The 23,872-nt window shown below is 40.2% G+C and overlaps 1 protein-coding gene across 2 annotated transcripts; it reads right to left on the bottom strand.

The window, feature by feature from the left end:
- On the bottom strand, positions 1 to 23,472 carry TMA16 (translation machinery associated 16 homolog). 2 transcript variants are annotated; one of them, XM_042808442.1, is made up of 7 exons: positions 23,255 to 23,472; positions 21,945 to 22,057; positions 12,294 to 12,331; positions 11,403 to 11,487; positions 10,153 to 10,301; positions 3,065 to 3,107; positions 1 to 345 (listed from the first exon to the last, which is right to left on the bottom strand). In XM_042808442.1, exons 1-7 carry the CDS (start codon positions 23,255 to 23,257, stop codon positions 207 to 209), a joined length of 570 nt encoding a protein of 189 aa, XP_042664376.1. In that variant the 5' UTR covers positions 23,258 to 23,472; the 3' UTR covers positions 1 to 206. The 2 variants fall into 2 exon arrangements, with proteins under 2 accessions (XP_042664376.1, XP_032839853.1); XM_032983962.2 differs by lacking the exon at positions 23,255 to 23,472 and adding an exon at positions 22,381 to 22,781.
- Positions 23,473 to 23,872: the final 400 nt, after the last annotated feature.

Consider the following 23,872-nt stretch of genomic DNA (forward strand, 5'->3'; position numbering starts at 1 on the left):
TTTATATTCAAATATTTTTATTCAATAATATACAGCTTTACCCAATAATATACTGTTTATTCTTCACCACAGGTACACAGTGAGCTCATAAAAATGCAGCTAGCAAAGCCTTTACAAATATAGTTAGAATTTATTCCTGTTTCCAGTGATAATTAAAATGGGTTTCTTACAATTCCCTTCAGCTGTTTCAGCTCAGCTGGTGCTCATTACACCACCTCTTCTGCTTTATTCAATTCTTCTTTAGCTTCCACATCTGCCACCTCATGGCGACTACAAGCAGCATCCCTAGCTGAGAGCTTTTTCATTTTTATGTTTGGCAGTTTCCTCAGATCACCATCCCATTCTCTTGAAAGAAAAAAAAAAATATTAAGAAACAATTACCAATAGAAATAGCAAGAAAAAATGGCAGAAGTAATTCACCTTTCCTCTGAAGATGCTAACTCAAGCGAGGCTGCTTTTCTAAATTATAGTATCAGTCCCACTGCACTAAGAATAAGCACCAACATTTTCACTTGATCTTGTACGCTACAGCAGCTGTAACATGTCTGTGAAGAATTCAGTACTTTCAGATTTGACATTCTGAACAAAAAATATATGATTCATTTTATTCCCACAGACAATTTGTAACCTCAGTTACTTTAGCCCATCTGCTTTTAGGCTTGACACTAAAATCCCAGTCTTGTAAGCAATAGAAAAGCAGTTTGGAAGAGTTTCTTCACCTGGATGCTCAATTTGCAGAGATAATATCACATGTACATAAAGTCCTTCATTATAATTTATGGTAACTGTTAGCATCTTGTATGACTGACTTCACCGGGACACAAAATGTTAGTAAACATTAATTCATATAAGTGTATTATTTCAAAAGGCTGCATGAAGGAGGAAGGGTTCATTTAAATTTCACAAGTCAAATCCAATACTCGATTAATAGAATGCTTTCTTGATTATAATAAGTGCACTTCACAGATAATTTTTCTCAAGTGCAAAGAAAGCACTTGCCAATTATAAGATAGATATGGTTTTGCTCTACCAAGGTAATAAAACAACACTTCCATCAGATGCCCCAGTACAAGAAGTCAATTGCGTAATTATAAACAGAGCTGTGAGGCCTGTCTCTCCATTGAGATTTCTGGCTTTATTCCAACATGCTGTAAGTATGACTTCTGGCTACATACCACCCCTGGGAGTTAGCTGTATATCATTCCTTGCAACATCAGCATTCTTAAGCCTTTTTTTTTTTTTTTTTCCCCTTTAAAGTATCTCAGTTGATAGAGCTGTCAGCAAGAGTGTTCATTCAATCCATTACCAAGGCATATTGTCTTGCTGGCCCAGATGAGCTAGCAGCAAGTTTCACAGCTCCCACATCTTTTAACTGGATGCAAGTCATCAATTTGCTTAAGATTTTCAACTAACATATACATACAAACACTCCTGTACTACATCTAGAGTTACATCTCAGAAAACATGACCAAGAATTTAGAGGTTTTTTAGTTACTTAATCATAAATTCTGACTATAAATAACTTATGTCGCTATGTTATATGACTACAATTACTCTATGAAATCTCATTTCAAGTAAGAAAAAAGCGTGATTCCATTTATCAATTGTTGTGGTTTAGGCCTGGTCAACAGCCAACCACAATGCAGCAGCTCTCTCTCCCTTCCCCTCCGGCAATGAGAAGGGACAGAGAGCCAGGCTTGGGGTTCGAGATAGGACTGGGATGGGGGAAAATCCCCCTTTTATGGTCACGAGCAAAAGGCAGACTCGTTAGGGGAAGAAAAAAAGAACATACATTTATTACAGACACTAACAACACATAACAGAGTAGGACAGTGAGAAGCATTGCCACATCTTGAGAACACCTTCCCCCCACCCCTCCCTTCTTCCCGGGCTCAGCTCTGCTCCCGATATCTCTACCTCCTCCCCCAGTGGCGCAGGGGCAGGGAATGGGGGGTGCAGTCAGCGCTGCCACTTCATCCATCTTCGGTGGGGGGAGCTTCTGGAACTTCTTCCCACTGCTCCATCGAGGTCCCCCTCTCACAGCAGACAGTCCTCCACAAACTTTCTCTGACATGAGTTCCTCCCATGGGCCCCAGCGTTCCCCACACTGCTCCTTCATGGGTCACTAACTTCCTCCGACTGGATTCCCTCCCACGGCTGCAGCCCTTCCCAAGCTGCTCCAGCGTGGGACTCCCCCGCATGCTGCAATCCTCCCAGTGCTGAATTACAGCAGCGGGGCTGCCTTTTCCCATGCGACCCCGGCCTTCTTCGGGCACAACACCTTGATCAGCTGAGCAGGAGCAACAGGCCACAAATCAATGTCTGCTCCACCATAGAGCTCCATGGGTGGCGGGGGGGGCCACCCTGCCGTCTCCCCACAGGATACAGGGGGGTCTCTGCTCCGGCACACCTCCCCCCTCCTTTCTTCCTCCGTTCCTCCACTGACCTTGGTGTTCATGCAGCTGCAGCAACTCCTCCTCACCAGTCACACTGCTCCTCACCACGTCCCTTCTTAAATACGTTATCGCAGAGGCGCAGCCGATTGGCTCAGTTTTGGTGCAGAGGTGGAGCTGACTTGGAGCTGGGGGAGCTTCGAGAAGCTTCTCACAGGGGGCCGCCCCTATAGCCCCCTCCCCTGCCACCAAAAAACCCCACCACTCCCTGAACCCAGGATATCAATAAATCTGTCTTGATCCTTAAACACTAACAGTAAATTCTAATCCTTTTTGTGTAAATCAGTGAACAGCTAATGTCAGAATTTTATGTAAAGAGAAAATACTCTCTAAGAATACTGAAAAGATACTTAAGTTACAGAAATTGAATTCTAACTCTTGAAGCTTTCTAACCCTTCCAACGTTTTAATGATCAACTGTCACCAGCATTTGTCTTGCAACAGTTAGGAAATACCAAAATAGCAACACTATACCTAGTCTGCTTTTTCAAATGACAAATTCTTTAACAGTTTTGCATAAATTCTTTTTTACGAAAAAAGACAGGCAATATGTCAAATTCAGAAGCACTGTATTACACAAACAGATTAGTAGCGATAATAAAAATAGCTTACCTGAAAAACTGAAGATGCTTTCTGTTCATAATGTCTGGGATTTCTAATGGGAATGAAATTAACTTTTATTAGATGCGTTACATTATTCAAATGAGTCTCATTTCAAAGAAAGAAATGTGAGCTGAAGGGCTGAACATATTATTTCAGAGATTAAAAGACCAAGAAAATGAGAATGAGGATCCATATTAGAAAGTTTCTAGAGCGCTATATAAACAGGAAGACCTCTTGCTGCTGAAGAAAATCAAGTGAACTTACGCTGGTAAACTGCTCCAGAATTAAATGTACCAGTTACTGAATATTACTGAACCCTGACAAATAATAAAAAGAGGGTGTTTCACTTTCTCTGAACTGACACATCTGAGGAATAGCAAAATTTTAAGCACTTAAAGTTTCCCTTTAAAAAAACTCCAGTGAAGGAACAGGAAAATAATTTATTTCTTGCTTTAAAAGCATAACTAACATCCTCAACCAAGATCAAGGTCTGGTTATGCTCGTTTTTAACAGATATTCCCTCACCCATGTAATAAAAAGACAATTCTGCCCTACAGAACTTACTATAAATATGCACAACAGATAAAAGGTAAAATAAGAAAGCCGAGCTTCAAAGCTGACCTACATATACAAGTCTCACTCTAAATTAATGAGTACTAAGTGGTCCATAAGTATTTTGAAATTATTTTGGAAAAAAAATTTCAAAGCACTTACATCACCACTGCAAGCAAGACAGATCAGCAGTAGAGTTAGGAAAGTAACTAATAATTCAAGTAAGAAAATGTAACAAACAGTTAAACACATTTTGTAAAATTTACGATGCAGTACAAGGACACATATAAATATGTATACCTGTGTTCTTAAAATATAAACACTGGGAAGAGTACAGTAAGACGTCAGGTGTTTAAACAGAACACGTTCTTGGATTTTGGAATATAATACTACCTCCACCTGCAATGAGACAGTCTGAGAGCAAAGAATAGCTATTTGATAACAGCTGGTCTCACGCCAATGCAACTACTGTTTTCAGTGTTAAATACCTGTTCTATAAGACACTCAATACTGGGAAACTAGCATTCTGTGGTTGCTGAAATGTCTGTTAAATACTACAGTAAATGCAACATAATATTTATATAGACTGTTGGCACTTGTCTCCTCTCATGAGTTGATGTTCCTCTTAGTTGAACAGAAACAAATATCAGTAGTTTCGATGACTGGAAGTTTTCAGTCTTTCTCACTATCAGAAATAAGTGACATATACTCACAACAAATCTTTATTACCTATGGTAGTAAAAAGAAAGGCAAACATCTTGTACAGAGACCTATGAGACAGACTTTTTTCTTTTCTTGCTGAAGTAGCCAAAATGTTCTTTCTAGATGTGTATGTATAAACTCATGCAGAATTTAACCTAGGATGCCTAAGTTGTTTTGCCTTGATTCAGTGTCATTCTTTTGTTGGTCAGTCCTAAAGTACTGCAAGTGACCTGTGTTTAACATCTTCAGTAATTTAGAGATTTATGCCTTAGGAGCCTTGAAATTTTTGCACAGTATGAAATACCTCATTACTGTCTAGAGACTGCATAGATTTCCAGCAGGTTTCCCAACAAGGATGATGCTTGCTACCTCTGTAACATTAAATCTATTTTATTATCTTAGCTCTTAAAAATGTGACATTTTAGCAACTTCTTATATGGTCCTTGGGCAAACCCTAAACATACCGTTCTGCCTTTGTTAATCTATCAATCTTCCCAAGTCTTAAAGTAATAAATCAGATTATGCTATCAATGCAGGATTATAGATGATTTTGCTACTACAGAATATAGGATGATGATACCTGTTCACTCATCTTTGTGGCCAGATAGTCTTTACTATTCTGAAAAGTATTCCTCTATTCCTTCCTTTCACACCAGGTTATAAAGTTAGCAATTGAAGGACAATAATATATGCAAAATGTTTTGATAACAGTTACACTGACTTCTGCAGCCTACTTCTTGGTAAATAGATAAGGTGATACTCCTCACAATGGAGCAAGGCAAGGCAAAGAAACATTTACCTAATCCTTTTTTTGTCTGCTGATTCCTCGGTTCTGATAAACATCAATGCCACAGTAGGTCCATCCTTCCCAACTAAGCACCGAAACAAAACTATGGGCCCTCTTGCTTTCTTTGCAGTCCCTTGAACAGCCCAGTGCCAAATGCTGAAACACTGTAGCCCCCACAAGGGAAAGAAGTTCTTCCCTTCTCTCAGGTATTTTACACGGAGCAATGTCTACTCAGTTTGCTTCTAGGACAGAGCTGTGATGGAAACAGTGAGTTTGGCAGAAGTGGCACCATGCCAATTTGGGCCAACTGTCCCAGAAATACGCTGAGATTTGTATTTGCTCCTTCTGTCAAAGCACTGATCCAACATGCATTTTCAGACAAAGCAGGACTAAATAACAAGACTTTCAAATGAAGGTCTTTAAATTGCCTTTTTTTTTGTTGTTGTTGTTGAAAAAGCAACTTGGAATGCATTTAATGGCTTTTATTAACTTACATAGGATTTTTTCCAAAGAGAAGATTCTACCAGTTTTATCTAGCCTGTCATCCAGGGCTCACCAATGTCAGGAGAAAGCAGGCATCCTGAAAGGGGGGAGATTCTGTGACAAACCAAGATTTGGCACTGAATTGATCTTTAGTGCTTTGGCAGCAGCAACATTTTTAAATTATGTTTACGTGTCTGTTTGCAATGTTATACAACACAAACCACAAAGTTGCCAGATTAGAAACAGAACTAGAAGCTCTAGTCCTGTGTGATTAGAAATAAAGTAACTATATACGGCACAGTAACTGATTTTTTAAATTATGGTGGAAAGCTGCAGTAGCACTGTATTTTCAGATTAATAACACTTGTCTTACTCAGAAGTACCTCCTTAGCATGCACCAGTGTCACGGATTTTGCTGCTACTTGTGAGCTTCTTAATTTCATTTGAAAGCGTTAAGTCACGGGAGTGTATTTTTCTGAACTAAAGATGGAAAAAATGGGAGACAGAGAAATATGGCACAGGAGTTAGTGGAAATGAAATGAAGACAGTATTTTGGGGAGCAGATACTGCCTGGCATGTCTAAGATGAAGTATTCAGCAATCTATGTGTTATAATAAAACAGCAGTGAAAAATTTAAATAAGCGTTTTTCTGACCCTTTCAAATTGTTCTTCCTCAGAAGAAAGATAAGAAAATAAAACCGACAGCTTGTTAGCTCTCAAACTTTGTCATGACAATGTTAGTGCTTAACATCATTTCGTAACAAGGAAAAAGACAAAGTGACTGAGCTTAATTTATAACACAGAACTTGAGTAAAATACTATAAAGTCAGCACCTTTCCGATGGTATGGGTGAAGAAGCACTGAACCAAACTACTTCAAAGTTCCTATGGGCATCAGAAGTGAAAAGCTGCTGTCAGCTGTAGGTCTAACCAATCCTGCCTCTGTGCACAAGCTTGAACCAGAGGGCTTCTAAAGCATACCTAGAGAAAAAGGGGATAGAGGAGCCAATCCTAGTGTCAGATTGCCCTCCTACAGCTGTATCCCACAGCAGTTTTTTAACCAAGTGCTCTATGAAAGTCTGCTGGGATGCTTTAATTCCTTCCTCTGAAATATACTGTTAATAAAAACATTATTATTCTTTATAGCAGCAACCATCTCTCTCTCCCAAAGCAAAGAACTGCACAAGACATTTACCTAAATCTCACAAGGACTGAAATGTCACTGCTCTGTCAGTGCTCTGCACAGAATATAGGCTGCATGTATATCACATCCATTAGAACTGTCATATAGAAATACCCAAGTCAGGTCAAAGGATGATATTGCAGTCTGAAGTTAAAAAAGGAAAAGGGTGTTAGAAACTGTAGATGCCTTTTAGACAAAGAAACAGTCAGTTACACAATAATGATCGTTACAGAAAACAGCAGCTAACAAACAGTACAGTAGTTACAGTAGCAGATACATGTAAATTATACAACTTTCATCTGCATTAAATCAATTTACTTATAACCTGAAGCTTCAAGAATTAACTAATAAAACTGGTGTGTTTAGCTTCAAAGGCCATTTTTCTCCAAGATTAGCATTATGCTTCTGAGAGAACACGCAAGGTAATTAGAGCAAATTATCAAAAATGTATGATGTTCAGATGAAATAATTATGATGCTTTTCAACTGAAAGCATGCTAACTCTGAGTTCCAAGGGCATATCCTGTACATATTTAGGTTTCTCTTTCAATAGGTTTGCTATAAACATGTTAGACCAGATTAAAAAAACCAAACACACACAAATGACAACATCAGGAAGAAGACTACAGAAAAAATAATGTAGATACATTTAAGGAGTATATGAAAGGATTATCTTTAAGTGGAAAGAAGCTGCTAACAAAACTCAACAACCTCACAGATACACTGAATGTTCCCTGTATAGGTACTGTTTTCCAAAAAAAGACTAAAATTTACTATTTTTTTTTGGATATCTGACACCTCTGTAAGCAGCCAGTAAAGACGAATTCATTTTTCATTTACATATATCTGATATACATATATATATGACATCAGATTTTAGGACACTTTCCTACATGTAAACAATACATATCATATAGTCTCTTCACAGCAAATGCACATGCATACAAGAAATAACTGAGTTGAAGAATAGGAAGGAAAAAAAACCCAACAAATACTAAGTCAGTTATAAAAGCTCCACTCACTACAGCTTCCATGGATAATAATGGGCTGGAGCATAAAAGCACAGTTTCCAGCTGATTTCCATTTATCCCGAAACTCTAATTACAGTATTTAGCAGCAACTATTTTCTCTGAATGAACGCTGTCCTAGACAGAGAGCAAAACCTGCAGCAGCTGTGATAACAAATAATGAATGATTTGAGAGCGCATTTAATATGTGAAGTTGCACCATGCTCTCTGAATGCTTTACTTACTAATACTATAATAACTGCAAATTTTGCTTACAATATTTCTGGATTCTTCTTTATTTTTATGTTGTGCTTGTGCATTTGACATCTTTCTATCTAGTCCTATGGCTTTTTTCTGTCAGCTTTACACAAAGCAGTAAGGAAAAAAGGAAGAACTAAAATTTAAAAGCAAAACCAAAATGAAGATTTTCTATAACTGAGCTCTTTAATGACATTCATACTATCTCTTTTCCTATGACCTTTTTTCTCCCCCTTCTAAGAAGTCAAAGATTACGCATCAAGTCACACTGATATTCCTGAATTCCTCTGCCATTGCAGGTTGTGAAAGTACTAAGTAACACTGGCAAATTTTAAACACATTCATTTTCTTTATTAGTACAATATAAATCAGAGGAAAGAGGAATATGACACACAGCCAAACCACGATGTGCTTTGTAACCTAATGACAGACCAATGTAGATTTTTCATGTCTTCCATGACATACTTTCACTGTTAGGACTGACTGTTTGAATAATACTTTAGCAGTAAAGCCAAGTTCATCACTTAACTCCAACATGCTTATCTGTTAAAGCAAAGCACATAAATTTCACTACTATTTTGTACTTGACTCTCCTCAAAACAACCCTCTGCTTTTTGCACTTTCATTATCCCTTTTTCTTTCTCCCTTATTTCACCAGATTACTGCTGCTTCCCTTCTAGTTTCAGCTGTCAAATATTCAGTCTTACATTTATTTCTTACATGTAGCTTGCATCTGTGTACTACCTCCAAAACAGAAAATACTTTCAAAAATAGTTTAAGTGCTTCTTCATAAAGAAGACTATGCACCTGAAGAGGAACTTTTCAGCTCTAATGTTTATGTTGTGGTTTTCACACGACTGCTCCTCAGAAGATTTCATTAGACAATCTGCTGGCATAGATGGCTAACCCAAAGGAAGATAAATGGTAATTTAAAAGTCAACAAGAATATTCAGCATCATGATTTCACTCAAACTTGTGATAATGGCCAAGGTGAATGTTTAAAACTCAAAAAGTGCTTTCGACTAGGCTCTTACCTACAAAATTTTTACTTTTAATCCTTCGGAGTTTTTGTGGGTTTTTGATTATTGAGAGGTTAAGTGTTAGGGCCTTCACACAGAGCACTTACACCCCCTCCACCACCATCTCCAGTAACTGAAAGAAAGGAGCGTATCTCCTCTGCCTAAGAACAAAAGGAAACATGTGGTTTTCTACTTGTGGGTTATAATTTATGCCTGTAGAATACAGCCTGTAGAGTATACGTGTCACAATAACCCAGGATTTCCTCCTGCAATGCCTAAATGTTAATAGGAAAAGTCCAGAAATATTCAAATTTTGGAAATATATCAGTATTAGAATTTCTGCTGTAATCAGTCTCCCACATGAAACACATCTCAACATCAGAGGAATGGAAGATCTCTTTCTGAAGATGTTTTAGGCCCATGAGCTCAGAGCTTCGGTTCTCCTGAAGTTCATGATCCCTAAAGCCCACTCTCTTATGATATGATACATGCTGAAGCCACTGGTCCATCTCAGTGGAAAGGGGCAAGTCAGACCACAGCTTTATCAATATCAGCAGGCTTGTATGTTATGTATAAAGTTATCTACAAAGACTTCATTGGCACAAGTCTAGATAACAAAGCCCACCTAAAAAAAAAGTAATTAATTGTAGAGAAAGTGATGCTAGTTATTCCCCACAAGAGCAAATAAAGTCTTCATGCTAATGCATGTTAAAACATGCATACCCACTGAAATGTACTTTTAAGATAAAAATTACTTTGTATATAACGAAGGTCCAAGCCAGCTGCAAAACATAATTTTTATTTGGGACGGATGCAATAAATCTCACCTTAGTTTCAAAAATATGTTATAGATGCCTGCACTAAAGAGGCAGTGCTAGCAAAGATGCACAAAGGCAAAGCAGTAAAGCAGAAATACACAAGTAGGATCTCCACCATCTTTTTTTTTCCTTTTCTGTACCCTTCCCCTCCTCCCAAACTCCTCTGCAAGGCATAAATACCTAGCAGTTAGTTAATTCCTTTAAAGAGAAAAATAAAGAGAACGCCTAGAAATTTCACTTAGATTCTAGCCTTCTGAGTAGAAGGTGTGACTTCTAATACTTTTACGTACCTATTCCATAGCCTTCATAGAGTTGTTTTTCACGTTCTATGGTCTGCTTGATGACAGTTTCCCGTGAACCATGCTGTCTTCCTTGTCTACCTTTTATACTGTTTTGTAACTCAATCTGCTCCAATTCCACATTGAATCGACACATATAACTGAAAGAAATAGTATACATTTATGCTAGATGCAGTCATGCAAAACTTTTGCAAAACGGAATTACTTTGATAATCTAAGAAGTTATTTTACTAATTGTACTTACTTTCCAAATTAGTCAGAGATGCATCTCAGATTTGAACTAATACTTCAATCTTCAAAGTGGAAGCTCTTTTTAGAACTTCACTTGAATCATCTGCAGCTTTCAGAAGAATTGGGGTTTTTTATTTGCTGCTTTTTTAAACTATGTTTGCAAAGAACAAAACTCCCACATTATTATAATTCACCTGCCCTGGAAGACCAGCGTTAAATCTAAGTATTCATAACTTTTAATTGCTGTATTTCACCACCTCAATAATAATTTTTAAAGTAAAGTTCTTCTTTGGCACATGTTCTATATCATCTCACAAATATCCAACACAAATCCAAAAAGAAAGCTTTTATTGCCTTTGCAGCATCACTAGTGTTGATTAGCAGTTTACAGGTTTCATGAACAGTGCAGGAAATACGTCAGAGCTTCTGAAAAGAAACTGATACAGTACACTTGTGTAAGAATACCTCTATATTATATGTTATTTAGCCAGCAGGTAAAAAATGGTGACAAGTCACAGGTAGATAGTTCCAGCAGCCCAGAAATAACTGAGTTTCTTCTTAGCAGATTCAATTTTGGTATTTCCTGCCCTAAAAATTGACCCACCTGAGTACCGATTAATCCTCTCAGCAAAAATATTTCAAGAATAAAGGCATAAGTAGAATGAAATATGTGCATCTGTCACTGAATAACCCAACTCGCAAATTCAGGCAATTACTACTACCCAAATCATTTAGAGCACTCCACACATTACAAAAGCAGAGGTATGCTTAAATAATAAAAAAAACCAACAAAGAACAACCCTACTGACTTTAGTAACTCTAGTGTGACTATACACATCTTTCAATATACAATTAACCCCAGTTGCAACAAAATCAACTACTTGATATTATTAATAGCAATACATAAAAAGACCTCCTCTGAGTCATCATCACTTTACAGATCTTAAATGAGAACATTACTATAAAAGACAAATCAAGCTTTTTAATCCTGTTTTTAACATCACTCTTACTTTTCAATTAGTTCGCCAGCTTCCTTCTTTGTGTACTCAATTTTATTGGGGTCAAGGTGACTTTGAAACCATTGCAGTTTTTCTCCTACAAGAATAAACGTTAATGATTACATCATCACTGTATCACCAACACAGATTAAAGTTCTTCAAAGTTTTTGAAATAACCCCCCGTTTTTCAAGATTTTGAATGGCATCATAGACTCACTGATATTTTGCATACCAGGAATGAAGGTAGCTGTAATTCAAACATTCTTACATCACTTCAGATGTATTTTATATCTTCCTTGTGGAAAAAATATGTTACACTCTGCATTACTGGAAATTAATGTTTACAGTATCACAGTATCAATAGCTGAAGATGGAAATTTAGGAAGGCCCCATGGGGAAAAAAACAACACAATGGCTGAACAAGAGTCCTGAACATCACAATTTTTGAACAGATTAAATTGAAAAGGTGCAGTGTCAAATCATATGATAGGGAAAATCATTCAAGGCTGTGCAATATATTGTGTTAAAGTTTTGAATTTACTTGCTAGTACAATGTCTCTGTTAACCTACATATACCATCCTCTTTTACAAGCAACTAAAAAAAGCATGGAGACAAGTACAATAAATACACATACAGATGTACAAAACAGACATTTGGTCTATATTGTCCTGTTGTCAAGTACACTGGCTAAGGGTTAGGTTATACTCAGTCCCAACTTCAATTCTCTATCTACTGTGTGAGTGAACACGTCAGTTCTTTTAGCATTTCAACAGCCATATTTTAGGATTATAGTCAGATTATAGAGAAAGAAGCTCTGACTGGAGTATCTATAACGTTGGTAAAGTTTTAAGTCTATGCTAAATTCTTGAATACTGTAGTTAGTAATAGAAGCTTCTGCTCACCGATGATGCTCAAACGCAAAGCTTTTTCAGTCTTCAACCTAGCAGAGAAAAAACAAGTATGTTAGCCAGGAATGAGTACCATACAAGAAATAATCTTAATTTTCTTTCTCCAGAAATCATTTCTTTGGAGTCACAATGAAAGTCAAGGCAACATTTCAAACAGAAATATTGCCAAATTCAGAACAATGTAAAACTTACTCTGCTTCACATAAAATTTCTATTTTTTGGTAAAACTATTATCTGAAATTTGTCCAGTTTACCTATTAAGTAAAACAGTTTCTCAGAAGAAACTAGGACGCAACACTTTTTTTGGAGCACAGCAAAAGAAATTCCCCAGAAAGCCTCCACTGTAATAATTTCATTAAGCGTTTCTAATATTCTGCTAGTATGTTTAATGGGTTTGGAGACCAAGAACAAAAGATTTCTGTGCACTGTGTCCTTGCACATCAAGCATACAACACGAAAAATACCATTCTAGTATCTAATAAACTTGTAATAATTAAAGGTTGTGTTTAGTGAACAGTAAAGGTTAATGTGTTACAAAACCAGAACTAACAACTATATAAAAAAGGATGAAAAAAATCCATCTCAAAGTATTTTTAATTTCACCTCAACCTCTGGCGTGATACTTGAAGCCTTCTGTACTCTATGGGATGTGTGTACACAATTCAGTTTGGGGTTAATTCCTGTCATATTGAAAAATCTTATGTGCTCTGAAAATTGCCAACAGGCAACACAGTACCTCATGCATTTTTGTCCTGAAGCTCTCAGATTCAGTTTGCACCACTGAACGCTGCTGCATGACACTTTATTTCAGAAAGAAAAATAATACATTGTTGGGATATGTATGAAATTTCTCACTGGAAAAAATATCTTAGCCATTCTGATGGTTTTGGCTGGGATAGAGTTAATTTTCTTCTCCGCAGCTGGTACAGGGCTGTGTTTTGGATTTGTGCTGGAAGCAGCGTTGACACCACAGGGATGTTTTAGTTGTTGCTGAGCAGGGCTGCACAGAGCCAAGGCCTTTTCTGCTCCTCACCTCACCCCTCCCCACCAGCCAGCAGGCTGGTGGGGCACAAGAATTTGGGAGGGGGCACAGGCGGGACAGCTGGCCCCAACTGACCCCAGGGCTATCCCTGACCCCACGGTGTCGTGCTCAGCACATACAGCTGGGGGAAGGAGGAGGAAGGGGGGGACGCTCAGAGTGATGGTGTTTGTCTTCCCCAGTACCTGTTACAGGTGATGGAGCCCGGCTGGCCTGGAGGCGGCTGAGCCCCGGCCTGCCCGGGGGAAGGCGGGAGCTAATTCCTTGGTGTGCTTTGCTTCTGCACATGGCTTTTGCTTTACCTCTTAAACTGTCTTTACCTCAACTCACGAGTTTTCTCACATTTACCCTTCCAATTCTCTCCCCCCTCCCACTGTGAGGGGAGTGAGCAAGTGGCTGCATGGAGCTTAGCTGCTGGATGGGGTTAAACCATGACAGCCATGAAAGTTCAGGCTATACATCCAAGGACCTCTGATAAAATATACTTATTTTATTATTTAATAAGAAAAGTGATAAAGGATAAAGAAAATCATAAAGGATATAATTGATGAAGAACAAACAATGCCAAAATTTAACAGTGTCCTGGGTTGAGTGGTGGGGTTTTTTGGTGGCAGGGGAGGGGGCTATCGGGGCAGCGCCCTGTGAGAAGCTTCTCAAAGCTCCCCCAGCCCCACGTCAGCTCCACTTCTGTTTGGGAAATTGAGCCAATCGGCTGCGCCTCTGTGATAACGTATTTAAGAAGGGACGTGGTGAGGAGCAGTGGGACTTGTGAGGAGGAGTTGCTGCAGCTGCGTGAACACCAAGGTCAGTGGAGGAACGGAGGAAGGAAGAAGGGGGGAGGTGTGCCGGAGCAGAGACCCCCCTGTATCCTGTGGGGAGATGGCAGGGCGGCCCCCCCTGCCACCCATGGAGATCTACGGTGGAGCAGACATTGATTTATGGCCTGTTGCTCCTGCTCCGATGATCAAGGTTCTGTGCCCCAAGGAGGCCGGGGTCTCATGGGAAAAGGCAGCCCCGCTGCTGTAATTCAGCACTGGGAGGATTGCAGCATGCGGGGGAGTCCCACGCCGGAGCAGCTCGGGAAGGGCTGCAGCCGTGGGAGGGAATCCAGTCGGAGGAAGTTAGTGACCCATGACGGAGCAGTGTGGGGAACGCTGCGGCCCATGGGAGGAACTCATGTTGGAGAAAGTTTGTGGAGGACTGTCTCTTGTGAGAGGGGGACCACGATGGAGCAGAAGGAACAAGTTCCAGAAGCTCCCCCCACCAAAGATGGAAGAAGCAGCAGCACTGACTGCACCCCCCATTCCCTGCCCCTGCGCCACTGGGGGAGGAAGTAGAGATATCGGGAGCAGAGCTGAGCCCGGGAAGAAGGGAGGGGTGGGGGGAAGGTGTTCTCAAGATGTGGCAATGTTTCTCACTGTCCCACTTTGTTAAGTGTTGTTGGTAGTGTCTGTAATAAATCTATATTCTTTTTTTCTTCCCTTAACAAGTCTGCCTTTTGGCCATGACCATCATGGGTGATTTGCCCTTCCCTCTCCTGTCTTGAATCCCAAGCCCGGTTTATTTTGTCCTCCTCAGAACTGGGGTGGTAGGAGGAAGTGAGCAGCTGTGTGGTGCTCAGTTGCCTTCTGAGTTCAAACCACGACACACAGTTCAAAGCTAATGAGCTAATGTGCCACTTCATTAATTTCCTTGTACTCTGTAGAATTTAATGAGCATTTTAGAGTTAACTGAAATAACTCAGAGCACAGAAGTCTGTCACCTGTCACAAAAATTCAGATCAAACGGGAAAGCCCTACTTTCCTGAGACAAACATACCTATGTCACTTGGCTACAAATCTACATTTTTAAAATAAAGGTTAGCTTTTTCAAGAGGTATTTCGTTCTCTGAAGACCATCTAAAAGTCACATAAAAGCAAAGGCACAGCATGTGTGAGCTGCTAAGAATTCCACTAACACATCCAAGGAGAGCCTTTTTACTTCTACAGATACCCCACCATCTGGGATAAGCTTTTTTAATTCAAAAGTCTATACAGGTCAAGCATGGGGTTTGAGTTTTATCATACCTGCCAAATAAACCCAAGCTGGTTGATTAATTAAAAGATTTCTAGTGTTAAAACAAAAGTTACTCTCATTCCTGTGGGTTAAAGGACAGACTCGGGTAAGACTGTGTAAAAAAAGAAAGGAAAAAGGAATTACATTAGAAGTCAACTTTAAAACTCAGCTGTAGAAAATGCCTTCAATAAAAAATTGTGGTAGGTAGCCTACAAGAAGGCTTACAGCAGGGAGTTTTGAACAGTAATAGCAACCAAGAAAAGGACACATTTTCCAGAGTGGAACTCCACACAAGCAGTTACTGCTGTGAACCTTGCATGGCAACACAGCCAGCTGAGCACATCTGCAAAGTGTTGCCATGGAGAAAACTATGATGCCATCTAGAAAACCTGCCTGATTGGAATCATAAATAGTGTCATGTATCTATGCTTTAAAACACTACAAATTGCCATCTGCGCCTACAAGGGTCACTAGATCATTTATTTATCAAGACAATGAAGTAGATAACCAGGATTTCCTTCAGTTTCTAGGTGTACACAACTTATTTCAGCATGATTAATAATGAACGATAGGATCAGATGCTGCCTTATTGTACTTTTCATAAAAACTTTACCTCAATGACCGTTAAAAGACAAGAGTATTAGCAGGGAGATCAAATAAGGTAAGTCAAAGAAAGTTCCTTTTACCTCCTTCCACACAATGAGTGACATCTGCTCAAGGGAAAGAGAGGGTGAGGACAGGGACACAATCTTGTGGCAGGCTGTTGCCTCCTAGCAATTTTCTCCTCTACTTGCTTCCCAAAAATCACCTGCTTAGGCACTGATTATTGATATGGATGATTAGTGGCTTTCTTGATATTTCCTAGGTACTTAAAAAGTTAAAGCCTTCATACTTCATCATTATCTCTACCTCAGGTATTATATTCAACTGCTGTACTCTAAATACTAACAATTACTGAGTATTTGCTAAATCAGTTTACTAATTCAGTATTTTTCCCAATAATGTCCACTCATACAAACGCCATCTCTGGCTCTGAGAACTAAGATACACTCTTTCGTTAAGAAAAAAACAAATAATTCATGGGTTACAGGACATATTTCCTTGTTTCAGATTGCTATATACCTTCCACATTCCTTCCTACACATGCCCGTTTTTGTTAGCTTACACACCAATTAGTGGCTTGGTTAAGCATTTTAGGATACTTCTACGTGAAAAATCCCTCTATAAGAATTAAAAGCTCTGATTTTTTTGCAGTTCATTTTTTTTTTTATTGATGTAAGCAAAAAGACCTAACATTTGTTCAGTTCCACTTGACAGATCTGCAAGAACATATCTCAAAGCATCACTGCTGCAAACAGCACAAGTAGAAGCATAGTGGCTCAAGGGAGATTTAGAGATTAGCCAACAGAAAAGCTAGGGAGAAACAAAGAGCTCCACAAGGAGATATTATGAGGTTACCACTTATTCCTAAGGGGTTGCTTCATGACAGAGTACGAAATACTGTAAAAACATCTTAGAGCATGACAGTATTAGACTGGTAAATTTGTAATGGAAGTGAAAAGTCTCCTAAAAAACTGGCAATAGATGCACAATAGGAGAGGTATGTTTTGACTCTGGAGGGAAAACAACAGGGAAAAGAAAAAAATGCTGTGCTAGATCTGCTTTAGCTACCAAACCAGACTGACATTTCAGGAGTCGCAAACAGAACACAATTGTTGTTGGTCCATCACTACTAAAAGAAGTTCCAGGAATATCCCATTACAGTCTGGTTTCCTAAAGTGTAGGAAAAGCAGTGTTCTACTGGTGCCAGTGTACCAGCTATTTCTACCTCATAAAAACATCTTTGTAATTATCTAACAGAGCAAACAAGTTGCCTATAGCAATAAGGAGTCACGTATAGATTAAGAGAGAATAAATTAGTAATAATACACTGGAATTTGTTGCTGCTCATTAGACCTTGAGGAGAATTGAGAATAGGGATACAGGCAAGAAAAAGGTGCAATTCAAGTGAACAAGATGACTTAAGACTGTAGTCAATTTGCTAAAATCAGCTGGTCCGTTTCCTCTTATTATGGTCAAAATTGGTCTTTTGTAGTGCAGCCACAGTTTCTGGACAACAAGCTTATTGTTACGGTCATATTTCATTGAGAATGCTCGCACTGAAAAGTATCTGGACAATGCAGACTGTAAAAGACTTTTGCAACTTACAGCAGAATTTCTCCCTCCTTTTTCCCAGCACTGCATTAAGTATTGAAATGCCTTGTAGGTAATGTCTTCCCTAAAGGATACCTGAATATGCAACTCACAACTGAATGTAATTTCCTTTCCTGTTTAACATAAGCAGGAATGTTCACTGTAGTTATTTCTCTTCATCATATAGAAAAGTCATATAAGAAGTAAATAGAAGCTTAAGCTGTCTCTAGCGTTGAATCCTAACTCCAGTCAAGTACCAAAGGAAAACAACAAAAAAAAAAAATCACAACACAAAATAAACAAATCACACAAAACCAAAGCAAACTTTCCAACCAGAGACCAGGGTTATCACTAAACAGAAGTAATTTGGAAAATTGTTTCTGCAAATATTTCAACTTCAGTAAGTCATTTTCCAATGAAAAAGTCTTCAGTAAATTTATTGCAGTTAAGTCACAAATTTGGAAACAAACAATGCCAGAGCATTTATTTAGTATTATCAGCTGCCACTAAAAGGAGACATTTAATAGACCTGCAAAAGCAATGAGGAAGAACAAAATTGGTGTGAGCTACTTCTTTTTCCTGACTGTAGGAGTGGAAAGCTTTCCTCTGTCCACAGCATCAGAAATTTATTTTTCAGAGCTCTGCAAAATGAATCCAAACCCCATCATTTTCTTAAAGAAACTGAAAGCTAAGTAATTACACTAAAAAGTCTGGTGAGTGGCTAAACTGACTGCTTTTAAACACATGCTTAACTCCCAACATTTAAAAAAAATAAAAGATCTTCAGATTTAGCTAGCTGATCATTAAGATAATAGAGATCCAAAAGAAATCGGAACCCTGAACAGGTCTTTAAAAGACAAAGGGAAGAAATCATGTATTCGTGTCTTTCAAGTTAAATTGCTCTTCAAGACAAGACAGTACATAAAATAGAATATAGAAAACTGGAAGATGTTTTTAATGTGAATTATTTTTAGAGCACCACAACAAAAGAGATCTACAAAGTGCAGATCTGTGAACAATGCTAGTTAACTGTTTAGGATCCAGAACTGTAAGATGTAGAAATCTTTTTTATAGATAGATCACTTTGCTATCACAATATGCTTTGGATGGTCCAGACTGCCACATTACTTCTGGTGGAACAGTTTCCCTATGAAAAATGGAGGTCTACATCTTATACCATCAGCCTAGAGGCCTCACACTTGAAATAGTAAGGAGGCTTGGAAAAGAAACGGCAGAAAGCAAGGAACAGAGCCTAAAGAAATGGATAGCAATCTACATCCTCTATTCTTAAATCGAGATTCTCCTTATGGAGCATCTCTGCTCTGTGAGGCTTAAAAAGGATAACAATCAACATCCTAAAGAAAGCCTAAGGGAAGCATAGTTACCTACATCCTCAACCGAGGGCAAATGAGTTTAAGATTAAAATACCTTTGATCTGTGAATGCATTAGGCTTCACCAATCCCCCACAAGAACTCAGGATAAACCATCTGCTCTTTCACTGGGCTGCTTGAAGCTCACTTTTTACCAGCTTGCTTGGCTGCCAGTATTTAATCCTTTTTCATACAATGGTACTTTTTCCTCAGGTAACCCCGTGGCATGTACCAAAAGGTAGTCTGCTTGTTTCACTTGGAAGGACTCTGTTGCCATGACTAGCACCTTTTCTACATTGCAGAGGAAAGGAACAGGAAGGCTAACCACACTGGCATAAAGACCACTGTCTCTTCAATAGGTAAAAAACTCATTTATAAGTAAGTTTGTTTCTTTTATGTAAAATTCCTTTTTAAAAAGCAAATAACTTTATAAAGAAAGGCTGAAGTAACATGGTAGCCTTACATGTGTTAGCAAAAGCATCTGAACTAAACTTAAATCCTCCAAAAAAACCTTTCATAGGGAATTAACCTGCTGTTGTGCACAGGTGAAAATACTATAGCTCAAATAATGGGCAAGGAGCATTTAGCTGTCTTTAACAGCCAGTGGCAATGGGTGTTATGAGATAGAAGGAAGACACTGTAGCAAGTGTTCTACATGTACTGCTAGTCAAGATAAGGTGTTACTTGCAAGGTTTAGGAAGTATACTCCCTGAACAAACACCCTCTTCATCCTTGTGTAACCTGGTTCTCCAGCACTGAGAAGTTAGCTGCTGTTCAATCCAACAAACACATTTTTTTTTAGCTTAAAAAAGATTAAAAAATTAATGTGGTTGAACTGAGAGCTGCATTCCACGATCTATTAACTGGAGCATCTTCTGTAAAACTACAGCCGTGGTCTAGTGCAGATAAAAGACTGGCATTGCCATGTGCTGAGCTGTGAGACTTAATCCACTCTGGCAAGCACAGACAGAAACCTACACAGTAAAGACCAGGCACTAGAACCAACTCTCAGGTGAACAAGTCTCTAGATTAATACATTTGGTGATAACTTCTGAAAGGAAACTTTCAATAAATTAAAGAATTTAATTTTTTGTTTGTCATTGGGGGAACTTTTTTATTTTTAACTGAATTTAAGGGTTAAGATCATCTAGATCATCATGCAAGAAAGCGCAAGGTCTGTTACAATTGCTTATTATGAGTATCTATCTAGAGAATCAGAAAGGTGGTGATATTTCCAGTTTACTGAATCCTGTATGCTCAAAACTACTAAGTGGTCTTTGGCTCCTAAAGCAATTTTGATTCTGTATTTTGCTCTGTAGACTTCACTTGACAATGTTAGCAGTGGACTGAGTGTCCCACTACTGCAAAGGTGGCTCTGGTAGCCCACGACTTTTCAGCTGTTCATCAGAGAAACATAGCTGCCTCAGTAACAATACCTAGCCAGTACAAAGCCAGCACCTTTTCATTCCTTTTCGTGGAAAGAATGACCTAATTACTTCATTATTAATGCATTAAGTAAAGAAATCAATGATGCATTTGGTACCCTCTTACCCGGAAGAAAATAGATTGCCCTGTGCAATCCCTAACATATACCTTAAAACCTTCTCCACAAAGAAAAGTAATTAAAGAGCAAGTTAAACGGAGGAATACTATTACAGTGGGAGTTCTTTAACTTCTAGCTGTTGTAAGAGGAACCAAAACCAGCACTCTAACAAGAAACGTCAGGACAGGTGTCTATATCCGCATAACTCTACCCACAGAGACAATCACTAAAAGATTTGACTGAGTGTACAATGTCATAATGAATAATCAGCACATCACTCCTTCACTCAGTAAGTTTTGTTCATGTTTTTCTGTATGGGAAAGTCATAGATCCAAGCACCAAGAATCAAACACGATTCAGTTATCTTTTGCGATTAAGCATTCTTGGTGGCAGTTATGAGGCAAGATGAGAGCTAAGGGATGAAGTAGCCAATTTAGCACTAGGAAAATAATCTACAATAAAAACTTACTTACAATCAGTAGTCAGAGAGCACAGGCAAAACATGAAGCAGCGGGGAAAACTTCTTGCCATTAGAAAACTGTCTGATCCTCAACACATGCTACGTGTACATTCTTGCAGCAGCTCTGCTTGAGGCTACATGGCACAGCTATGCCAGTAAGGGCCCCCTTTCTAGTTAGAGCAGCCTTACCACTTTGCTGTGGATAAGGCTGTGCATCCATCCCCAACCACAAAATTGCACAGTCTCTGAGGAACGCTTCAGCTGCACCAGGAGTTCCCAATCTGACACCTTCAGATGTATGAGTATTTGGGTTCAGACCACATGGTCTGTCCAAATACTAGTATACTATGACAGAAAATGCTTTAGGTTTCCTTTAATAACTTCCTAAACAATCACAGCATATCAAGTAGCAAGCTGAGACAGCATGGAAACAAAAGGCCAGTCTTCTCCAGCTATCTTTTCCCTCTGTGGAAGGAGCAGGTAAAACTTAAAAGCAGAAAACCAAACTTGACATGGAACAGGAGGAAATCACCAAAGAGGAATTAATTATTCAGTTTTATTGGGCAGTCTCTCTTCTACAGGAAGCTTTTGAGTTTTCTTTTCCATGAACTCAGCACTTCAGCAGAAGCAGCTAGGTGCTAAACAGGATTCTCATTAAGCCTTGAAGTCAACCTAGGTGACTAAGCTTCATGTGAAATCACCAGCATCATGCCATTCAGATTATAAAAGCAAAATGCTGCAATACAAAGAAACCTAACTGCTAAGAACAATACCAAAAGCCATATAGTGGAACTATATACTTCGTATAAACTGATTTCATGACTGTACACCCACCAGTTCACATGGCCCAGCACTACTGAGGTATACAGGCCTTTCTGTTATCTTCAGGTTACATCTACCACCACCCGCCTCCCCCCAAACAAGAAGTTATCTACTGTGATATTATCCTTTGGTCTGCACAGAGATTCTGCACAGTCAACTTACTTTTCCTTCTTTTCCTGTTTGTGTGCCTCCCTTGCAAGCTGTGCAGCTTTTCTGCTATAAGGATGGATAACTTTTTTCTCTTGCTTCCCTCCTTGGGTTTTTCGTAACTTTGGCTGAAAAGAAATAAAAGATACTATATACTACTAAAGTTAAGTAAAGCATTAAAGGAAAGACAGGAGCACACACCATGGTAAAGATTTAAAAGGTCATGCATCAATATTTTAGAAAGCCCTTAACTTACAGCAGCAGTTTATCAGTTCCACCAGTTAGAACTTGGCCTCCTCAGCAACAAACAAAATTACTTCAACATGGTACACACTGTAACAAAGCTACTGGAACACAAAAAATGCTGTAAAAAATCTTACATAGCGACTGGTCTCAAAACACCTATTTTGTAGAACTCTGCAGTTAGGAAACTGAAATTACCTCTCCTTACCTTAGCAGTAAATGTCCCCATTCATGCTTCTATCAGACTGCTGCAGCTGGGTTTCTGACAAAGCTTGTACATAGTTTGTACAACTTAACAAAAAGGATTTTGTTGTCCCTCCCCCCAGACCATGAGAACACCTCACACCAGGGAGCAGCCAGAAGCTTTCTTTCTCTGGCCCTTCATGCAGCACAGAGAGAGAATACTACTCACACATTTAAAAAAAAAAATGCCGTGGCAGTAGCTTAAGTTATGTTACTTTCTGGTGAAAAAGTTTTTTGAACAAAACCGAAAGGCTTTGTCAAACGACATGCAATTCAAATTCTCGGAACTCTTTGCGTGCAAAAGAATACACCTGAGGGCAAGAAGGCGCAAAGGTGACACAGGAAACAGCCACCAGTAAACGCAAACTTCAGCACATCAAATTACCCGTGTCAGCACCAGCGCTTAAGGATAACCGACCCGGAGGAAGCTCCAGGGCCCCCAGCGCTGGCTCCGCACGCTCGCCCCGCTCCTCGCCTCCCCCGCCCGCGGATCCGCCGGCGCCGGCGCACAGCCAGCCCCGCGGCCCTCGCCCGCCGGGCCCACGCAAGCCTCCTCGAGGGGAAACGCGCCGTGCGAGGGGCGGGGAGCCGCGTTTACACGCGGGGCCGTTACGGGCCCGCCCGGCAGGGAGCCGCCGCGGGCTCCCGAGGCCTCTCCAGGCCGGGCGGCGGGGCCGCTGCCGGCGGGAAGGAGAGGGCCAGGGCCGGGGCCGCAGCGTGCGGAACACCCCCCCACACACACCCCCCCCCCCACACACCCCCCCACACACACCCCCCCGCCGTCCCCAGAAGCGGAGCCCGCGGGTCCCGCACCCACCCCCTCCCACCGCCACGCGCACCATGGCCAGCCGCCCTCCTTCCGCCGCCCGCGGTGCCGCAGCCAAAGGGGCCCGGGCGGGCGGCGCGGGCGGCGCGGCGGGCGTTCCGCGGGGCGGCGCCGCTCGCCACCGGCCTCGCTGGCGCCCCTCGGCGTTCGGAGCGTGGCTGTTTGCTTGTTTGTTTTTCCCTTGAAAAACAAAGAGAGCGGGAGCACTGAGGCGCGGGTTGGCCCGGGCTGCAGAGCTGCTCCAGTGCCGTCTTAAAGCAGGCTTGTGTTCAGAAGCCACCACCCACACCGTGGGCCCGTGGCAAATCATTTGTGACTGCTCAGCTCCGATCATCGCAGACTCGACAGAGACACCATCGTTAGGCCTTATCACACCTTGCTTTTCAGGCGCCGATAACTCTTTCCTGTCAAGTGTTTTAATTCGTTTCTATAATATTGAATGAGAAGCGCTGGAGATCACTACTCCTCTGGTTCGGACTGCGTGACTTCTCACCAGGCTTTCGAAAGGACTTCGTGCCCCGAAACTTCCCTGTTCTTGCCAACTTCATCACGCAGGCTGAGAGGCTTTATCGCTCCCCCTAAACGTTACCTCTCCGAGATGTGATGGAGGGTGGGAAGATGCAGGCCGGGG

Source organism: Tyto alba, unplaced genomic scaffold (assembly GCF_018691265.1).
Source record: "Tyto alba isolate M040663 unplaced genomic scaffold, T.alba_DEE_v4.0 Super-Scaffold_6, whole genome shotgun sequence".
In the NCBI taxonomy this organism is placed as follows: domain Eukaryota; kingdom Metazoa; phylum Chordata; class Aves; order Strigiformes; family Tytonidae; genus Tyto; species Tyto alba.

What these genes read in the sequence shown, in the direction of transcription:
- TMA16 (XM_032983962.2), bottom strand. Translation starts at nt 22,401, where the DNA reads ATGGGGACATTTACTGCTAAG. An exon ending in TTTGCGTTTGAGCATCATCG is followed by an intron (nt 11,488 to 12,293) that starts GTGAGCAGAAGC and finishes TTATTCTTGTAG; the next exon opens with GAGAAAAACTGCAATGGTTT. An exon ending in CTATGAAGGCTATGGAATAG is followed by an intron (nt 3,108 to 10,152) that starts GTACGTAAAAGT and finishes CATTCCCATTAG; the next exon opens with AAATCCCAGACATTATGAAC.